The sequence below is a fragment of the Camelus bactrianus genome, chromosome 9 (genome assembly GCF_048773025.1).
Source record: "Camelus bactrianus isolate YW-2024 breed Bactrian camel chromosome 9, ASM4877302v1, whole genome shotgun sequence".
NCBI classification, from domain to species: domain Eukaryota; kingdom Metazoa; phylum Chordata; class Mammalia; order Artiodactyla; family Camelidae; genus Camelus; species Camelus bactrianus.
Window position 1 is genome coordinate 8,937,060 of NC_133547.1, and position 18,917 is coordinate 8,955,976.

General features: G+C 45.4%; 1 protein-coding gene and 1 non-coding gene across 3 annotated transcripts; both read left to right on the top strand.

Annotated features, from left to right (window-relative positions):
- Positions 1-141: 141 nt before the first annotated feature.
- RTN2 (reticulon 2) lies at positions 142-8,550 on the top strand. 2 transcript variants are annotated; one of them, XM_010946816.3, is made up of 10 exons: positions 142-322; positions 2,004-2,048; positions 2,171-2,641; positions 2,747-3,001; positions 5,498-5,705; positions 5,981-6,119; positions 6,259-6,328; positions 6,459-6,505; positions 7,719-7,777; positions 8,047-8,550. In XM_010946816.3, the coding sequence occupies exons 1-10, from the start codon at positions 289-291 to the stop codon at positions 8,126-8,128; spliced, it is 1,410 nt and encodes a 469-aa protein (XP_010945118.1). In that variant the 5' UTR covers positions 142-288; the 3' UTR covers positions 8,129-8,550. The 2 variants fall into 2 exon arrangements, with proteins under 2 accessions (XP_010945118.1, XP_045366552.1); XM_045510596.2 differs by lacking the exons at positions 142-322; positions 2,004-2,048; positions 2,171-2,641; positions 2,747-3,001 and adding an exon at positions 3,564-3,700.
- Positions 8,551-11,089: 2,539 nt separating this feature from the next.
- On the top strand, positions 11,090-11,176 carry TRNASTOP-UCA (transfer RNA opal suppressor (anticodon UCA)). The gene has a single exon. It is a non-coding gene; the product is annotated as a tRNA-Sec (tRNA).
- The last annotated feature ends 7,741 nt before the right edge of the window (positions 11,177-18,917 follow it).

Sequence of the window (18,917 nt, forward strand, 5' to 3'; positions counted from 1 at the left end):
GCCCCCTCGCCATCCCTCAGGTTCCGCCCCTCCGTTCTCTGGCCCCGCCCCCGGCCCTCGCGCTGCAGTGCCCTCCCCCCACCAGCGGCCCCGCCCGCCTCCGCCAAGCCGAGCTGAGGGCGGCGGCAGCAGCGGCGGCGGTGGCTGCTGGAGCGGCCCGGGAGGAGGAGTCGGCGAGGATGGCGGCGGCGGCGTCCTGGGCGCGGCGGAGATGAGCGCCCGCGGCCCCAGGCCCAGGGCGGCGTGGCCGGAGTGGGCGGGGGTCCCGATGCAGGCCCGAGGTGGGCCATGGGGCAGGTCCTGCCGGTCTTCGCCCACTGCAGTGAGTAGGGGGAGGCTCAGGCCTGGTGTGGGGCCCAGAGGCCCGGGTGGGCTCCTCCCGGGTTTCTCCTCAGCCTCTGGCCGGGGGAGAGAAGAGATGGGGGAGGAGGCGAAGGAGACAAAGGAAGCTCTCCCTTCCCCCCCCCCCCGTGTTCTAGAGGCGATGGGGGCCACTTGACCAGGAGAACCTGAATGAGACAGGGCAGAAGTGGGGGGCACGGAGATAGCAGGCGGTGGGCGCGCTGGGCGCTGGGATGTGCCGCAGGGCTCCGCCGGGGGTTGAGAATGTTCTCCGGGAGCTGTCCCCTCGCCCTGGTGCTGGCCGCCGCCGGCGGGGAGGGGATTTGAATGGAGGGGTAGAGCCAGGGTGGAGAAGAGGGGTCTGAATCCCCCACTCCCACATCACCCATCTTTGCATCCCACCTCCGTTTTCTGCCCACACTCAGAGGAAGCTCCGACCTCGCCCAAAATGCCCAATGCCCTGTCCCCGGGAAACAGCCATCCCTGGTTTAGGGCTAGGACACCTGGGTCCTTAGCGGGCTTTAATACCATTGATTAGCAGTGGCTTTACCTAGGAGGAGACCCACTCCGCTCCCTGCCTCTGATTCCTGGCCTCCTATTTCCCAGCTGAAGAAACGAAGTGGGGGTGGGGGACATCTGATTTCACTTTCCAAGGGGTATTGAGCATCTCCTGTAGGCAAAGCTAGCTCCAAGGAGCGGGATTCCACAAATGAAAATGTCTTATCTGATCCTCATGATCTCCGAGCCCAGGGCTATAACAGTCCTTGTCTAACATTCTCTGTCTCACACCCTCACAGCCGGGGATTTCAACGCTGACTAGGCCACTTGCATGTCTTGAGAGTCCAGATGCCAAAATCCTGAGAATTTGTTACTTCAACATTTTAGAGTATCATCCCAACATTCTAAGATATTTTCCTTACCTGGGCTTACAAAGGAAGGCCCTACTTGATCTCGCTACCTGCCTCTGCCACCCTGGCCTTACTTCTCTGTCCTCATGTCCCATCCCTCTCTCCCTCAGTCACTCTGCTTCACTCACATCTGCACACTTCTCTGTTCCTCAAATATGCAAAACATAGTGCTTGCAGTAGCTTTTCCTTCTGCCTGGAAGACGGTTCTCTTGACATCCTGCGGCTTCCCCACATGATTCAGGTTTCTACTCAAGTGTTATCAGAGAAGACTTCCTCACCACCCTGACTGAAATAACACCCGCTTACTTTCTCCTCCCTTGTCTTGATTTTTCTCCCCAAGCTTAGCACCCAGTACCATAAATTGGTTGTTTATTGTCTGTCTTTCCTATAGAGTATAAGCTCTATGGGAGTAGGGATTTTGTCTGTTTTATTCACAGTTGTATCCTCAGGATCTAAAACAGTGCCTGCCATATAGTAGGCACTTAATTAATGGTTGTTGAAATAATTAATTAATTGAAACCTCCTAAAATCCCTAATTTGAAGATCGAGATTCCTGGACTGGAACATCTAAGACTGAGCTTCTTGATAGCAAGGATACTAAAGTTTTACAGTCTGTATGCAGAATGTTCTAAGGGTCCTATGATTAAAATTTTAAGATTCCTTATTTTGGACAAGTTTCCACGACTGGCACACTACTTCTGTAATTCGGGCAGTCTAAGCTTCTAAGAGTCCTTGATTCTTTCCTTCTCGCAGAAGAAGCTCCATCTACAGCGTCCTCTACCCCTGACTCTACAGAAGGTAAGTAGAGAGGGAGGATGTGAGAGTGGGACTTGAGGAGGCTCAAAGCTGGGTAAACGGATTAAGGGGAATGGGTCAGGGTCTTGGTCAGAGGAGTTCATGCCCTCCTTTGCTCACGGCAGGAGGGAATGACGACTCGGATTTTCGTGAGCTGCACACAGCCCGGGAATTCTCAGAGGATGACGAGGAAGAGACCACATCGCAGGACTGGGGCACTCCCCGGGAGCTGACCTTCTCCTACATTGCCTTTGATGGCGTGATGGGCTCTGCGGCCCGCAGGGATTCAGCTGCCCGCCGCCCAAGGCCCCAGGGCCGCTCAGTCTCGGAGCCGCGAGACCCACCCCCTCAGCCTGGCCTGGGCGATAGCTTGGAGAGCATCCCCAGCCTGAGCCAATCCCCGGAGCCTGGGCGCCGTGGTGACCCCAATTCTGCCCCTCCGGCGGAGCGTCCCCTGGAGGACCTGGGTCTCAAGCTGGACCAGCTGGGCTGGGCGGCCCGGGGAGCAGGGTCCGGGGAGGACTCTGCCACAAGTAGCTCCACCCCACTAGAAGACGAGGAGCCGGATGGATCGGAGGCTGGAGAGGCTAGGAAAGGTGAGATGTCCCAGGTGCTGGAACCGAAGCCACAAGGGGTGGGTGGTCTATCCTTCGGGCACCTCCAAGGTGAAAGCTTACAGCCTTCTCTCTCTAACGCACCAGAACTGGACCTACAAATTGGACTCGCTCAGTCTTCACCGCCCGAAGTCTTGACTCCGCAGCCCAGCCCTGGCTCTGGGACCCCTCAGGCCCGCACTCCATCCCCTCCCCGATCCCGGGATTCAAACTCTTGGCCGGATGAGTCCTCGCTGGTCGAGAAGGAAGAGCTGTGGGGGCAGCTGGAGCGGGAGCCAATCACGGGGCAGTGCCTCCATAGCACGGACCAATCAGAATTCACATTGGAACCATACCTTCTAGGTAAACTGCGTCAGGGAAAGTGCTCCTTTGGACTACAGCGAGGGTGGAGGATTGGAATTTTAAGGGACCAGCCTCGCGAAGGAACGGAGGAGAGTGGAGAAGGGAGGAGGTATTGCTATTGGCAAGACATCATAAACTCCGCCCTTAAATTTTTTTCCTGTTACCTAAGATTACCATTGGCTCTTTTTATACAGTTCCCCCGCCCATTTGAGAAGTTAGCCCTCCTTGGAGTATTAGCATTGGCTGATTGCTGAAAAAAAAAAAAAAAATCCCTCTTTTGGAGTGCTCCCCCTAGAGGCTGATTTTGGAGAGGCCAAATCCCTGGGGGAGGAAAAAAAAGGCTCTCTTCTGAATGTGGCCATGGGGCATTTAAAGGTAAACTCTACACTTTTTAAAAACTCTCCTCTTTCCTAACCACATGCATTGGCCAGTTGTAAATAGACCCCGCCTTATTTTAAAGTATGCTCAGCCTCCACAAACGGTTCCTGTAGGTTAGTTGTAGACATCACTGATTTTGGCTGTTTACAAAGACAGCCATCCCATTTTGGAATTGTTCCCACCTCTGTGGAGAGCCATTGGCTGGGTACAGAGGGGCCCCGCCCCCTTACTCCCTCCCTCTGGTTCCACTGAAGTGGGCAAAATCCCTGAGAAGCAGCGGTGTCCGTAGCCTCTCATTCGGAGCCGAGATGGGGAGTAAAGGTGGGCCTTCGGGGCGGGCCGGGACGGGGGTGCTGGGGGATCGCGGAAAGGGGTCCAGATTAGGTCTTATCTCCCTCAAGTCTGGGGGATGTTTCCTATTGGTCCCAAATTCCCCAGAGCTGCAGGCTGGGGCTGAGGGGCTGCAGGGGTGTCTAAGGAGTGCGTGGAGAGGGTGTGGGGTCCCCTCCCTCTCGAGCTGGAGCTTTGGGACCGAAGAGCGGGGAGGCCCCCTCCCCCAGCCTCAGGCCCAGGCGGCGCTGTCACTCAGGAGCTAGACGAGCCAGCACAGCTGCGGGTGAGGCTCCCTCCCCCCAGCTGCCTAAACTTAGCCCCCGCCTCGGGCGACCCCGTCCCTCCCCCATTCACTGGCTCTAGTGTTGTAGGGGAGCCTGTAGGGAAGGGGTTACGGGGGAGGTCTGCCCTAGTTAGAGGCAGGTGGGAGGATGTGATAGGGAGGATACAAAAGTGAGGGGAGTCAGACTCTAAGGGGGACTGGCTGGGATGGATCAGTTTGATTGGAGTAAGGGTCGGAGGATGGAGACTAGAAGTAGATGGAAGAATACTGGGCTCTCAGTTCAGGTCTCAAAGGGGAGTGGATTACAGGGAGGGCTGTTCAAAGTTTAGATGAGTGAGATGAAAAACTTTGGGGTCCCCAGGTCACTGGTCAGGGGTTAGGCTGGGCTTGGGAGAATTTAATTTAAACGTGCATGAATACAAAAAGAAAAAAAAGGGAGATGAGTCTCAGAAAGATATCAAAAATTTGAGTTAAGGCCTAGGAAGGAGGATAGTGTTATTAACATATTTTAGACTTAGATAAATGTGTTGGTAGGAGTATCAAGGAGCTAACTACACTGGTCAGGGTGCAAAAAATAAAAAGAACAATAACACCCATTGCTGGGCAGGATGCTGGGAAAAAATCACTTTCATGTTACTCATGAAAATAAGGATTGTTAGAGTCTTTCTAGTAAGCGATCTGGTAATATTTATGACATTTGAAAATACATAATTAGTCCACCCAGTGATGATTCCACCCTTTGGATTCTATCTCAGAAATAGAACCTCTTGGAGGTAAGAATATCTGTAGGAGGCTGGTATTTGCAATACTGCTGGGGAAGGGGATGGGGGGAGGAAACAAAGTAAATGACCCAGCAATAGATACGTGGTTGAATAAAATGAATGATGGTGAAGTCACACCATGGAATAGCATGTAGCCTTTAAAAAGAATGAATTAAAAGCTAGTCCATATAAAATAGATAAACAACAAGGCCCTACTGTATAGCACAGGGAACTATATTCAATATCTTGTAATAACTTACAATGAAAAAGGATTTGAAAAGGAATGTATATATAATTAAATCACTATGCTGTCCATCAGAAACTAATACAACATTGTAAACCAATTATACTTCAATTATATACAAAGAATAGAACAGGAAAAAAAAGAGCTATTCCAGTTGACCAAGAGGGAATTCTAGGAGAAAAAGTAGAGTGAGATATGCAGGATGTAGAAGAGTATATATATGGTACCATCTTAACCCCCAAATTGTGCCCACACATAATCTATGGGCAGAAGTAAGCTTAAGGGGACTTACTAGACAGTTAACTTGGGTTTTCCAGGAGGAGAAGAGAGGAGGCAAGAATGGAATAAAAGACGACAAATAAAAATCGGGTAATTGGATTAAGGCTCAGACAGGTGCATCAAGAGGTCATGGTTTAGCCCTGAGACAGGAAATAGGTCAAGAGGTCAGCCAGACAAGCTCCAAACCCCAGCCTGATCGCCACCCCCTCCCTCCACAGTGGCGGACCTGCTGTACTGGAAGGACACGAGGACGTCGGGAGTGGTCTTCACGGGCCTCATGGTCTCCCTGCTCTGCCTCCTGCATTTTAGCATCGTGTCCGTGGCCGCCCACGTGGCCCTGTTGCTGCTCTGCAGCACCATCTCTCTCAGGGTTTACCGAAAAGTGCTGCAGGCCGTGCACCGGGGGGACGGCGCCAACCCTTTCCAGTGAGAACCCCCGGCCCAGACCCTAGCACTGGACCTAAGTCAGGACCCATGACCTCAAGTCAGGCTCTGACTTCTCACCCTGGCCCTGACGCATCCCATCTCCGCTTCTATCTCCCACATGATCCCTGACTTCCAGCCCTAACCTCTGACCCTTAATCCTTGATCCTGTCTCTTGACCCCCAACTCCATCTAGGCCTGGCCTTCTCCCCAACCCTCATTTCTTGCCCTTGTCCCAGCCACCCGCTGAGTCACCTCCCACACCTTGGTTATCTCAGGGCCTACCTGGATGTGGATCTGACCCTGACTCGGGAGCAGACAGAACGTTTGTCCCAGCAGATGGCCTCCCACGTGGTCTCTGTGGCCATGCAGCTGCGGCATTTCTTCCTGGTAGAAGACCTCGTGGACTCCCTCAAGGTGCCTGGAAGCCCCTGCTCCCTCCTGGGTTCCCAATATTCACGTCCCTGCCCCTGGTGGGTAGGAGGGCCATTGCTGGGGAAGTTCCCAGCCTGGGGAGCACCCCGTCGGCTCTGCTGACCCTGCCCCTCACCCTCAGCTGGCCCTTCTCTTCTACATCTTGACCTTCGTGGGTGCCGTCTTCAATGGTTTGACTCTCCTCATTCTGGGTGAGCTGGGAAGGCTGTGGCGGGGGTGGGGGTGGGTGCGTGGGTCACTGAGGGGTTGGTGGGGGACAGGGCTCTGGATGGAGCTATTAAACTCCTGGGAGAACCCTGATCCCTATTACTGTGCCCACAGGAGTGATTGGCTTATTCACAGTTCCTCTGCTGTACCGACAGCACCAGGTGAGTGTGACAGGCCCTCAGCTGGTAGCATCCTAGCCAAACATGAGTGGTCTGACTGCCCCTCGCTACAGCCAGGATCCCATGATAGATGTCCCAGCCAGAGACAGGAGGATAAGCCGATGTGCCCCCTCCGTGACAGAGTCAGGGTCTGATGGACACATGCCCCAGCTGGGCACAGGTGGTCTGCCTGCTGCCCCTCCTCGATACAACTGGAGTCAAAATAAGATATTTCAACAGCCAGAGACAGGCAATTCGATTGGTGTCCTGTGGCAGAGCCAGGATCTGACTGACATGTCCCAGCACAAGGCAGGTGGTCTATCTGATACTCCTCCCTGACAGTGACCCAAGGTCCAATGTGACATATTCTAGACGCAGCCTGACTGGTGTCTTCTCTCCCTGACACAGTGTGAGACTGAGTAACACTCATCCTAGCCAGAAACAGGCAGACAGATGAATGCCTTCTCCTGATACCCTGATACCCCTGGAGACTGACAAACACATATTCCATTTGCAGACAGACAGACAGACTGATGCCATTTATCCCTACACATAGTCTGGGTCTGACACCCATCCCAGCCAATCAGGTGGACTGACTGATGCCCTCACTCCCTGAAACTGCAAGGGACTGACATTTCAGTTAAATCAGGTGGGATGTCTGTTACCCAGAACACTGGCGGAAACAGGGCCAACTGACATATATCCTATCCAGAGACAGGCAGATGGACTGGGATTCCATTTATGACATTCTCCAGCACAGCTGAGAGCCAAATGTTACACGTCTCTGCCAAAGAGATTGTCTTAACTAACTCCCTCACATGCCAGAATCACTGAGACTCACAGAGTCAACTAACACTGTGTATTAAACTAGTATTTAAATTCAATCCACCCAGGGACTCAATACCAATGTCCTCTAAATACACACACAGGCAACTCACTCAAAAAGTAACAATAATGTCCAGGACACAAACTCACTTGCAGATTCCTGTGTCTCTACCTGACATTGCTTCCTACACAGTGTGGTCAAATGAACTTCTGACTTCAACTTGATCTTCTGACTTCCAAGGGTATTTTATTAGGTTTAGAGTTGAAGACTGTGTGGTGGGCCACTCCCTCAACTCCTGATTTGAGGATGGGGAAGGGAAAAGCCTCCTGAATGAATTAGGGAGAAGAACCCCTTCCAATCTCTCCCTTCACCCCTTCTTGGTCTCCCCAGGCCCAGATTGACCAGTATGTGGGATTGGTGACCAATCAGTTGAGCCACATCAAAGCTAAGTAAGGGCATGTGGTGGAGATGGATGGGATGGGGAATGGAATGGGGAAACTTGGGAATGCTCTCCAACCCCCAATATTTCCTGTCCCTAAACCTCCTGGGGCTGAATGCCTCCTTCTTAAAGGGTGAGAGACAATTCCATCTCAGGCCAGTAGGTGGAGAGCAGGAGCTGGCTTGGGCACTCAGTTCCTCCATCCCGTTTCCCCCTTAGTTCTCACAGACTTATCCTATTTCTTGCCCCACCCTTTGACTCCACCTGTTTCTCCCTCAGGATCCGAGCTAAGATCCCAGGGACCGGAGCCCTTGCCTCGGCAGCAGCCGCAGTCTCCGGATCCAAAGCCAAAGCCGAATGAAAGCGGTGTCTCTGCCCGCGGGACGCCTGCCCCCACCCTCTGTACCCCTCTGTCCCTCTCCATCTCCCTTCCATCCCCACCCTCTCCCCGCCTCAGCCGGAGCGGTTTCCGGGTGGATGTCAGGATCACTCACACCTGGGAGTTTGCGCAAATTGCCTGAGCGGCCAGGACTACATTTCCCAAGAGGCTCTGCTCTAGGAGCCTGGGAAAGGCGAGGCACCTTGGCCGCGGGGCCTGCTGGGACTTGTAGTTGCCTAGATAGGGCACCCGCCCTACACTTCCGTGACCCCGCCGCTGGAGGCGCCGTGAGGGATTGGTGTCTCCTGGACGCCAGTAGCCCCAACGCCGGGGCTTTGCATGGGGCCCAGGGGAGGCCTGAGCTTGGATTTACACTGTAATAAAGACTTCTGTGGAAAACGCAAGGCCTCCTGTGCTTCCAGCCCCCTCCAGCTTTCACTTTCCCGCACTGAAAAGCAGCTGAGTGATACTCAGGGAGTAAACTTACCCTCTACTACCTAAGAGATGGCCAATCCCAGGGCTAGCCAACCTTCACAGCCACTTTCCATGCCTGTGCTCAAGACAGACATCACTAGTCGATCCCCACACTCTGCCTGCTGTCCCTCCATCTCACCTGAGTCCCAGACCCGTGTATCCAGCTGTCTTTTGGACTACTCCCCCGACAAACTCACTCAAACCTCTTCCTTGTCCTACCTGATTTCCAACTCAGGGATGTCCTCTCTGCCCACGTCGTCACCCGGCCAGAGACCCAGGTATGGCCCTGGACTCCTCCTGCACCCCCTTATATCTAACCATGTCTATCTTCTCACCCACGCACTTCTTTCCATTTCAGCTGCTTTGGGAGTAAGCACAGGCCCTCATGGCCTCTTTGGGCTTCAGGTTCTAAAACTGTAAGCTGGAGGAGGAGGAGGCAGGGAATTGGAGTCTAAAGACTCCTAGGCCTTGATTTGAATCAACTTCACTAATTTTTAGCTGCGTGACCTTGAGCAAGTGACTTCATCTCTTACAGCCTCAGTTTCCTCAAATGGAAAATATTCACCATAAGCTGCCTACATGTAAAGCCCCTGTCACTGGCATAGAATAAATGTCCAATAAACAGAAGTTGCTATTCTTAGCTGTGACACCATTTCCCAAACCTCAGTCATCTCCTCACGACCTGGTTGATCTTTATATCACCTATTCTGCTATTTATCTAATTTTTTTTTCTTTAAGTTGGCTTATTAAAAAATAATAAAACAAATTTCTTTTAAAAGAAAATGTCACTTCACCACCAGGGAAGTCAGCATCGCTTGCCAGAAATAGAATGTAACAGTTAAAATAAACACAAAACCATTACCATTTAATCTGTTTGTGCATCACCTAAAATCTTGCCTCTAATGATGGATGTCACATTTTAGAAGATAGATAATGATGTTACAGGAGTAATAGTTACAGCCCCAGACTTTGTATACAAGAGTTGTCTAGCAGCAGCAAGCTAACTAACAGAGGGAGGACTTAAGGGGGCTTCTCTTGAATCCAGATTTGCCAAGCAGGATTTGCTTGTTATGATTCCTCCTAGTGGGGCTAGTCTTGTTTTCCGGATGGGGAAACTGAGGCTCAGAGAAGGATACTGATAATATTCTTGCATTCATCCTAAAACATTTAGTGAACATCTGCTAAGTGCGCAAGCACTGTTTAGGTCAGAGACACAGAAATGAACCAAAACAAAATCTATGCTTTCATGGAGCTGATATTCTAGTGGGAGCAGCGAGACAATAAGCAAATACACATAGAATATGGCAGGTGGTGATCAGGGTGATGGAGAAAAGTCCATCAGGGAAAGGGGACACGGTGACAGGGCTTGCTATTTTAAACTGGGTGGTCAGGGAAGGCCTCGTTAAGTGGTGATATTTAAGCAGAAGCCAGAGGTAAGGGAAGCAGTGAGTCATGTAAACATGTAGATGAAATGAGATTCAGGCACGGGGAAGAATAAACGCCATGGCCTCGAGAAGGGAGCATGCCTAGTGTGTGCAGGAAGGAATCTATCTGCCTGAAGCCAAGTATATGAGGAGAGAGGAGTAGGAGATAGGGTCAGAGGAGTGAAAGGGACTAGACCATAGGGACTGTAAGGCTGTCGTGAGAATTTTGACTCTGAGATGGAGCCATGGGAGATTTCCGGGGAATGATATTGTCATCAAAGGGTCACTTGCTTGGGTTATGAAAAGATCACCTTTTTTTTGTAATAATAATTATGACACAGGTATGAGTCTCCCAAGTGGATGGGCTGTGTGAACTACGGTACAGTACTCTCCGTTCCTACGCCTCACTTTCCTCAGTATAAAATTCAGGTGCAAAAATCGATGATCCCTAGTGTCTAAGATCAATGGGGACAGAAATCCTGTCATCCATTGACAGTACCTATGGCAGTGCCTGGGATTCAATAGGTGCTCACTGAACTTTTGCATGAACATAGGGCTCCGTAGGTAGCTGAAGTTCCCAAAAAAGAGCAGCAGGTGTCGCACCAGCCCTATAACCGCCAGCCCGGAGCCTACGGGGCTGGGCTAAGTCAGACTCTAGCAGGCACCTACTCACTCGAATTCGGATTTTTCAAGGAAGGGGCTTCTGAATGCCGAAGTATGAGTCTCTTCTGTTAAAAACATTGGCTTCTCGCTTGGAAAAGGTGGCTCTTCTCTTTAAGAGCTAGAAGCTAGGGCGCTGGTCCTCCGGCGCGCCGTTTCCCAGAATACGAGGCGCTATGCAAATGAAGAGGTTTCCAAATTGACAATGATTCAATCAATATAAAGCAAAGACAACATTTGAAAGACATACTACGTAATAAATAGCTAGAGAGAATTTATATATATTGATTTCGACAGTCTTATATCCCACCAAATTATGCAGCCATGAGTATAAAAAGATAGAATTTTTGGCTTTTATATAGCTGTAGAGGGGACCTGTTTCTCTGCCCGGATGATCCTCAGTGGTCTGGGGTGCAGGCTTCAAACCTGTAGCTGTCTAGCGACAGAGTGGTTCAATTCCACCTTTCGGGCGTGCAACGCTTCTCTTTTCTCCAAACTTAATATTAGAATGCGGTTTATCCCGAAGGACCTCGGACCCGTCCCTAGAGATGTCGCCGTACTCCTCTGCATCACAATTTATCCTACGCCACGCGTATCTCTTCCTGTGGTTACATTTTCCCCCCCGGCAATATCGAAGAACTCCAAAAGATGAACAACTCATCTACACTCTCAGTTCTAGGATATTTACAGCTTGAGAGTGATCCTGGATTCCTCCTCTTCGTTTGCTTACTCACTTACTCAGTCATTTACTCACTCGTGTACTTAACCACGCATGCACTTATTAATCAGTTAAATATTCATTTGATCACTCATTCATTTACTCATTCAACAAGCATCTGCTCAGTGGTTGCTGGGTGCCCAGCCCGACACCGAGCTGCGTTGGGGGTAGAGTCGTGACGATAAAACCTTGACTCTGGCCTCGTGGTTCTCCCAGTCCAGTGAAGGAGACAAACATTAAACCACCACTAATTACACATTTAATTAACCACTACAAAAGTGATAACTACTGGGAAAGCAGGTACAAAACCTATGAGGACATCTTATAAGGAGAACTGAGTTCAGGTAGGGTGTCAGCAACACTTGAGCTTGCACCTGAAGGATGAGCGTGGATAAGCCAGCAGAAGGGGAGAATATTCCAGGCGAAGAATCAGTCTGGCCCCAGTAACAGCGATGAGGATGGTGATAACTGCAACTTTACTCTGTGCTCAGCGCTACCAGGTAGGAGCTCACTGCTTCCCTTAGCCCCATTCTACAGCTGAGGAAACGGGTTCAGAAAGGTGAAGTCTCTTCTCCAAGGTCACCCAGCTTTGGTACGCTTCAGCCGCTCGGCTCTCAGACTTCTGGCTTATGCTATTTACCACTGCCCTGTGCTGTCGTTACCAAGCCAGCTACTCACGAAGTTCTGCCTGTCCTGCCTTCTAAATGTCTTTTTTTTTTTTTTAATTGAAGTATAGGTGATTTACGATGTATTAGTTTCTGGTGTAAAGCATAGAGATTCACATATATATATATATATATTTTTATATATATTTAATATATATGTATAAATTTTCATGTTCCTTTTCATTATAGGTTACTACAAGATATTGAATATAGTTCCCTGTGCTATACAGCAGGACACTGTTGTCTATTTATTTTATATATAGCAGTGTGTATTTGCTAATCCCAAACTCCCAATTTACCCCTTCCCACCCTCCTTCCCCCCTGGTAACCATAAGTTTGTTTTCTAAGTCTGTGAGTCTCTTTCTATTTTGTAAATAAGTTCATTTGTGTCATTTTTGTAGATGACACATATAAGAGATACCATATGATATTTGTCTTTCTCTGACTTACTTCACTTAGTACGATAATCTCCAGGTCCACTTATGTTGCTGCAAATGGTATTATTTTATTCTTTTTTTTTTATAACTGAGTAGTATTTCATTGTGTCTTTTTCCATTTTAATTTATTTTTTTATTGCAGTATAGTCAGTTTACAATGTTGTATTAATTTCTGGTATACAGCATAGTGATTCAGTTACACATATATGTGTGTATGTATATTCCTTTTCATATTCTTTTTCATTATAGGCTATTACAAGGTATTGAATATAGTTCTCTGTGCTAGACAGTAGGACCTTGTAGATAAGCTATTTTATATATAGTAGCTAGTATATGCAAATCCCAGAATCCCACTTTATCCCTTCCTCATCTTTCCCCCCGGTAACCATACATTTGTTTTCTATGTCTGTGAGTCTCTTTCTGTTTTGTAAATAAATTCATTTGTGTCCTTTTTTTAGGTTCCACATATGAGTGATATCATATGGTATTTTTCTTTCTCTGTCTGGCTTACTTCACTTAGTATGATGATTTCCAGATCATTCCCATGTTGCTGCAAATGACATTATTTTATTCTTTTTTATGGCTGAGTAGTATGCCATTATATATATACCACAACTCTTTTTTTTTTTTAACACTTTTTATTGATTTATAATCATTTTACAATGTTGGGTCAAATTCCAGTGTAGAGCACAATTTTTCAGTTATACATGAACATATATATATTCATTGTCACATTTTTTTTCTCTGTGAGCTACCATAAGATCTTGTATATATTTCCCTGTGCTATACAGTATAATCTTGTTTATCTATTCTACAATTTTGAAATCCCAGTCTATCTGTTCCCACCCCCCACCCCCTTGGCAACCACAAGTTTGTGTTCTATGTCTGTGAGTCTATTTCTGTTTTGTATTTATGCTTTTTTTTTTTTTTTTTTTTTTTTAGATTCCACATATGAGTGATCTCATATGGTATTTTTCTTTCTCTTTCTGGCTTACTTCACTTCGAATGACATTCTCCAGGAGCATCCATGTTGCTGCAAATGGCGTTATGTTGTCGGTTCTTATGGCTGAGTAGTATTCCATTGTATAAATATATCACATCTTCTTTATCCAGTCATCTGTTGATGGACATTTAGGCTGTTTCCATGTCTTGGCTATTGTAAATAGTGCTGCTATGAACACTGGGGTGCATGTATCTTTCTGAATTGGAGTTTTCTCCAGATATATGAACAGGAATGAGATTGCTGGATCATATAGTAAGTCTACTTTCAGTTTTTTCAGGAATCTCAATACTGCTTTTCATAATGGCTGGACCAAATTACATTGCCACCAACAGTGTAGGAGGGTTCCCTTTTCTCCACACCCTCTCTAGTATTTATCGTTTGTGAACTTTTTAATGATGGCCATTCTGACTGGTGTAAGGTGATACCTCATTGTCATTTTTTTTCCTCATTGTAGTTTTGATTTGCATTTCTTTGATAATTAGTGATACTGAGCATTTTTTCATGTGCCTCTTGGCCATTTGTATGTCTTCATTGCAGAAATGTCTGTTTAGGTCTTCTGCCCATTTTTGGATTGGGTTGTTTGCTGTTGTTGTTGCTGGTACTGAGTTGTATGAGCTGTTTGTATATTCTGGAAGGTAAGCCCTTGTCAGTTTCATTGTTTACCAATATTTTCTCCCAGTCCATAGGTTGTCTTTTCATTTTGTTTATAGTTTTCTTTGCTGTGCAAAAGCTTATAAGTTTAACTAGGTCCCATTTGTTTATTTTTGCTTTTATTTCTATTGCTTGGGAGACAGACCTAGGAGAACATTGCTACAATTTATGTCAGAAAATGTTTTGCCTATGTTCTCTTCTAGGAGATTTGTGGTTTCTTGTCTTATGTTTAAGTCTTTAAGCCTTTTGGGGTTTTGTGTATGGTATGAGGGAGTGTTCTAACTTCGTTGATGTACATGGAGCTGTCCAGCTTTCTCAATACCACTTGCCTAAGAGACTGTCTTTTCTCCATTGTATATTCTTGCCTCCTTGGTCAAAGATTAATTGACTGTAAGTGTGTGGGTTTATTTCTGGGCTCTGTTTCTGTTCCTTTGATCCATATGTCTGTTTTTGTGCCAATGCCATGCCGTTTTGATTACTGTAGCTCTGTAGTATTGTCTGAAGTCTGGGAGGATTATGCTTCCAGCTTCATTCTTTTTTCTTCAGTATTGCTTTTGCAATTCTGAGTCTTTTATGATTCCATATAAATTTTAGGGTTATCCTAGTTCTGTGAAAAATGTCCTGGGTATTTTGATAGGGATTACTTTAAATCTGTAGATTACTTTGGGTTGTAGGGCCATTTTAACAATGTTATTCCAATCTAAGAGCATGGGATATCTTTTTATTTCTTTAACTCATCTTTAATTTCCTTTAACAGTGTTTTATAGTTCTCGGTATATAAATCTTTCACCTCCTTAGTCAAGTTTATTGCTAAGTATTTTTCTGATGCAATTTAAAAAGGGATTGTTTTCTTTCCTATTCTGATATTTCATTGTTAGTGTAAAGAAATGCCATGCATTTATGTATGTTAATCTTGTAACCTGCTACCTTGCTGAATTCGTTTATGAGCTCTAGTAGTTTTTATGTGGAATCTTTAGGGTTTTCTGTATATAGTATCATATCATCTGCATATAGTGACAACTTTACTTCTTCCCTTCCAATCTGGATCCCTTTTATTTCTTTTTCTTTTCTGATTGCTATGGCTAGGACTTCCAATATTATGTTGAATTGAAGTGGGGAGAGTGGGCATCCTTGTCTTGTTTCAGATTTTAGCGGGAAGGCTTTCAACTTTTCACTATTGAGCATTATGTTGGCTGTGTGTTTGTCATAAACAGCTTTTATTATGTTGCTATATGTTCCCTCCATATCCACTTTGGTAAGAGTTTTTTTTTTTTTTTTATCACGAATTGATACTGAATATTATCCAATGCCTTTTCTGCATCTATTGAGATGATCATCAAAAGAAGGTTTTGGTCATTCCTTTTATTGATGTGGTGTATCACATTGATTGATTTGCATGAGTTGAACCCTATTTGTGATACTGGGATGAATCCAACTTGATCATAGTGTATGATCTTTTTTAATGTGTTGTTGGATTTGGCTTGCTAATATTTTGTTGAGCATTTTTGCATCTATGTTCATTGAAGATATTTGTCTGTAATTTTCTTTTTTGATAGTCTGGTTTTGGTATCAGGGTAATGGTGGCTTCATAGAATGAGTTTAAGAGTGTTCCCTCCTCTTCAATCTTTTGGAAGAGTTTGAGAAGAATTACTATAAAGTCTTCTTTGTATGTTTGGTAGAATTCCCCAGAGAAGCCATCCAATCCTGGACTTTTTTTTTTTTGCAAGGAGGTTCTGTTTTGTTTCATTTTTTTGTTTTGTTTACGGATTCTGTTTCACTTCTCGTGATCAGTCTGTTCAAATTATCTGTTTCTTCCCCTTTTTTCCCTATTTCTCTTTGTTTTTTTTTTTAACATTTTTTATTGATTTATAATAATTTTACAATGTTTTGTCAAATTCCAGCGTAGAGCACAATTTTTCAGTTATACATGAACATATATATATTCATTGTCACATTTTTTTCTCTGTGAGCTACCATAAGATCGTGTATATAATTCCCTGTGCTATACAGTATAATCTTGTTTATCTATTCTACATTTTGAAATCCCAGTTTATCCCTTCCCACCCCCTATCTGTTTCTTCTTGATTCTGTTTTGGTGGACTGTATGTTTCTAGAAACCTGTCCATTTCTTCTAGGTTGTCCAGTTTGTTGGCATATAATTTTTCATAGTACTCTCTTATGTTTTTTTTTTTTTTTTGTATTTCTGTGGTATTGGTTGTAATTTCTCCCCTTTCGTTTCTTATCTTGTTTATTTGGGTCCTCTCTCTTTTATTTTTGGTGAGCACAGCCAGAGTTGTGTGTGTGTGTGTGTGTGTGTGTGTGTGTGTGTGTGTGTGTGTGTTTTAAGGACCCTGAATCTGTGACTAATTTGACAGCATGGAAATAACAGGTTTAGGTTATTTTACAAAAAGAGCTCAGCTGCTCATACATAGCAACAGGGCTTGCTTGGGGGGGGGGAACAATTCTTCAGACTACTGCACAGTGACCCAAGGACTCTTATCCTACACAAAAGTCAGTACGAAAGGGCACACAGACAAGCTTTTTGTAAGACAGAAAACAGAGACATTCACTTACTAAATAACGTGTCCACAATGACTATAAGGCGTCCCTTAGGGGATAAGCATGTATTTGTAGGAAGCAAAAGAAAGCTTTCACGGGATGACTCAGTGAACCGGCAATGAAGAAAATACATTTCAAAAGATGGCTTCAGACCTACACGAAGTTTTCACTGAAGTACTTCAAAAATAAATAGAAGACTTTCCTCTGTATTAAAATAATTTTTAAAAAATACATCATGGATAAAATAAACTTCAGCAGAAATCCAAGCCCCATCCAGAAACATACGTTTGCAAATAACATAAGTAAAACCCAGAAAGTGTTTCAACAAAAATATTGTTGGAACTGCCTAGAATATAGCCAGAGGTTTGTCGATTTCATTTACTCTTTCAAAAAACCAGCTCTTGGTTTTATTGATTTTTTTCTATTTTTTAAAATTTCCCTTTTATTTATTTCCTCCCTGATCTTTATCATTTCTTTCCTTCTGCTGACTTTAGGTTTTGTTTGTTCCTCTTTTTCTAATTCTTTTAGGTGGTCTAAATGTCTTTTGAACCCTTCCCCTCCTCTCTGTCCCACAGCCCTGGTCCTGTTCCTGGCTCCCCCTCACACCTCAGTTTCCTCACCTGAGCCTCCTCCCTGCTCTTCCGCCTTATCCTTGCCCTTTTCTGTCCCAGCTACTCTCAACTTGGCAGCTAGAGGAGTCTTCCTACAGCACACACCCGTTCCTGACTTTCTTTTTAAAAAAAATTTTTTTTATTGAAGTCTAGTCAGTTTACAATGTCGTGCCAATTTCTGCTGTATGGCATCATGTTTCAGTCATACATATACATACATATATTCCTTTTCATATTCTTTTTCATTATAGGTTTCATACAAGATATTGAATATATTTTCCTGTGCTATACAATAGAACACTGCTGTTTATCTATTTTGTATAGTTAGTATCTGCAAATCCCGAACTCCCACTTCATCCCTTCCCACCCCCTTCCCCCCAGTAGCCATAAGTTTGTTTTCTAAATCTGTCTCTTTCTGTTTTGTAAATAAGTTCATTTGTGTCCTTTTTTTTAGATTCCACATATAAGTGGTATCACATGGTATTTTTCTTTCTCTGGCTTACTTCACTTAGTATGATGATCTCCAGATCAATCCCATGTTGCTGCAAATGGCATTATTTTATTTTTTATGGCTGAGTAGTATTCCATTGTATATATACACCACATCTCTTTATTCAGTCATCTGTTGATGGACATTTAGGTTGCTTCCATGTCTTGCCTATTGTAAATGTGGCTGCTATGAACATTGAGGTGCATGTATCTTTTTGAATTAGAGCTTCCTTTGGATATATACCCAGGAATGGGATTGCTGGATCATATAGTAAGTCTACTTTCAATTTTTTCAGGAATCTCCGTACTGTTTTCCATAATGGCTGCACCAAACTACACTCCCACCAACAGTATAGAGGGTTCCCTTTTCTCCACACCCTCTCCAGCATTTATTGTTTGTGAACTTTTTAATGATGGCCATTCTGGCTGGTGTGAGGTGATACCTCATTGTAGTTTTGATTTGCATTTCTCTGATAATTAGTGATACTGAGCATTTTTTCATGTGCCTCTTGGCCATTTGTATGTCTTCATTGGAGAAATGTCTGTTTAGGTCTTCTGCCCATTTTTGGATTAGACTGGTTTTTTTGTTATTAAGGTGTATGAGCTGTATATATATTCCGGAAATTAAACCTTTATCAGTCGCATCATTTTTGCAAATATTTTATTCCATTCTTTCGGTTGTCATTTTATTTTGCTTATGGTTTCCTTTGCTGTGCCAAAGCTTATAAGTTTAATTTGGTCCCATTTGTTTATTTTTGCTCTTATTTCTATTGCCTGGGTAGACTGCCCTAGGAGAACATCGCTATGATTTGTCAGAGAATCTTTTGCCTGTGTTTTCTTCTAGGAGGCTTATGGTGTCTTGTCTTATGTTTAAGTCTTTAAGCCATTTTGAGTTTATTTTTGTGTATGGTGCAAGTGTGTGTTCTGACATCACTGATTTATATGCAGCTGTCCAGCTCTCCCAACAACACTTGCTGAAGAGACTGTCCTATCTGCATTGTATATTCTTGCCTCCTTTGCCAAAGATTAACTGACTGTCCCTGACCTTCTATGGCTCATAACTTGCCATAGCTCCCCAGT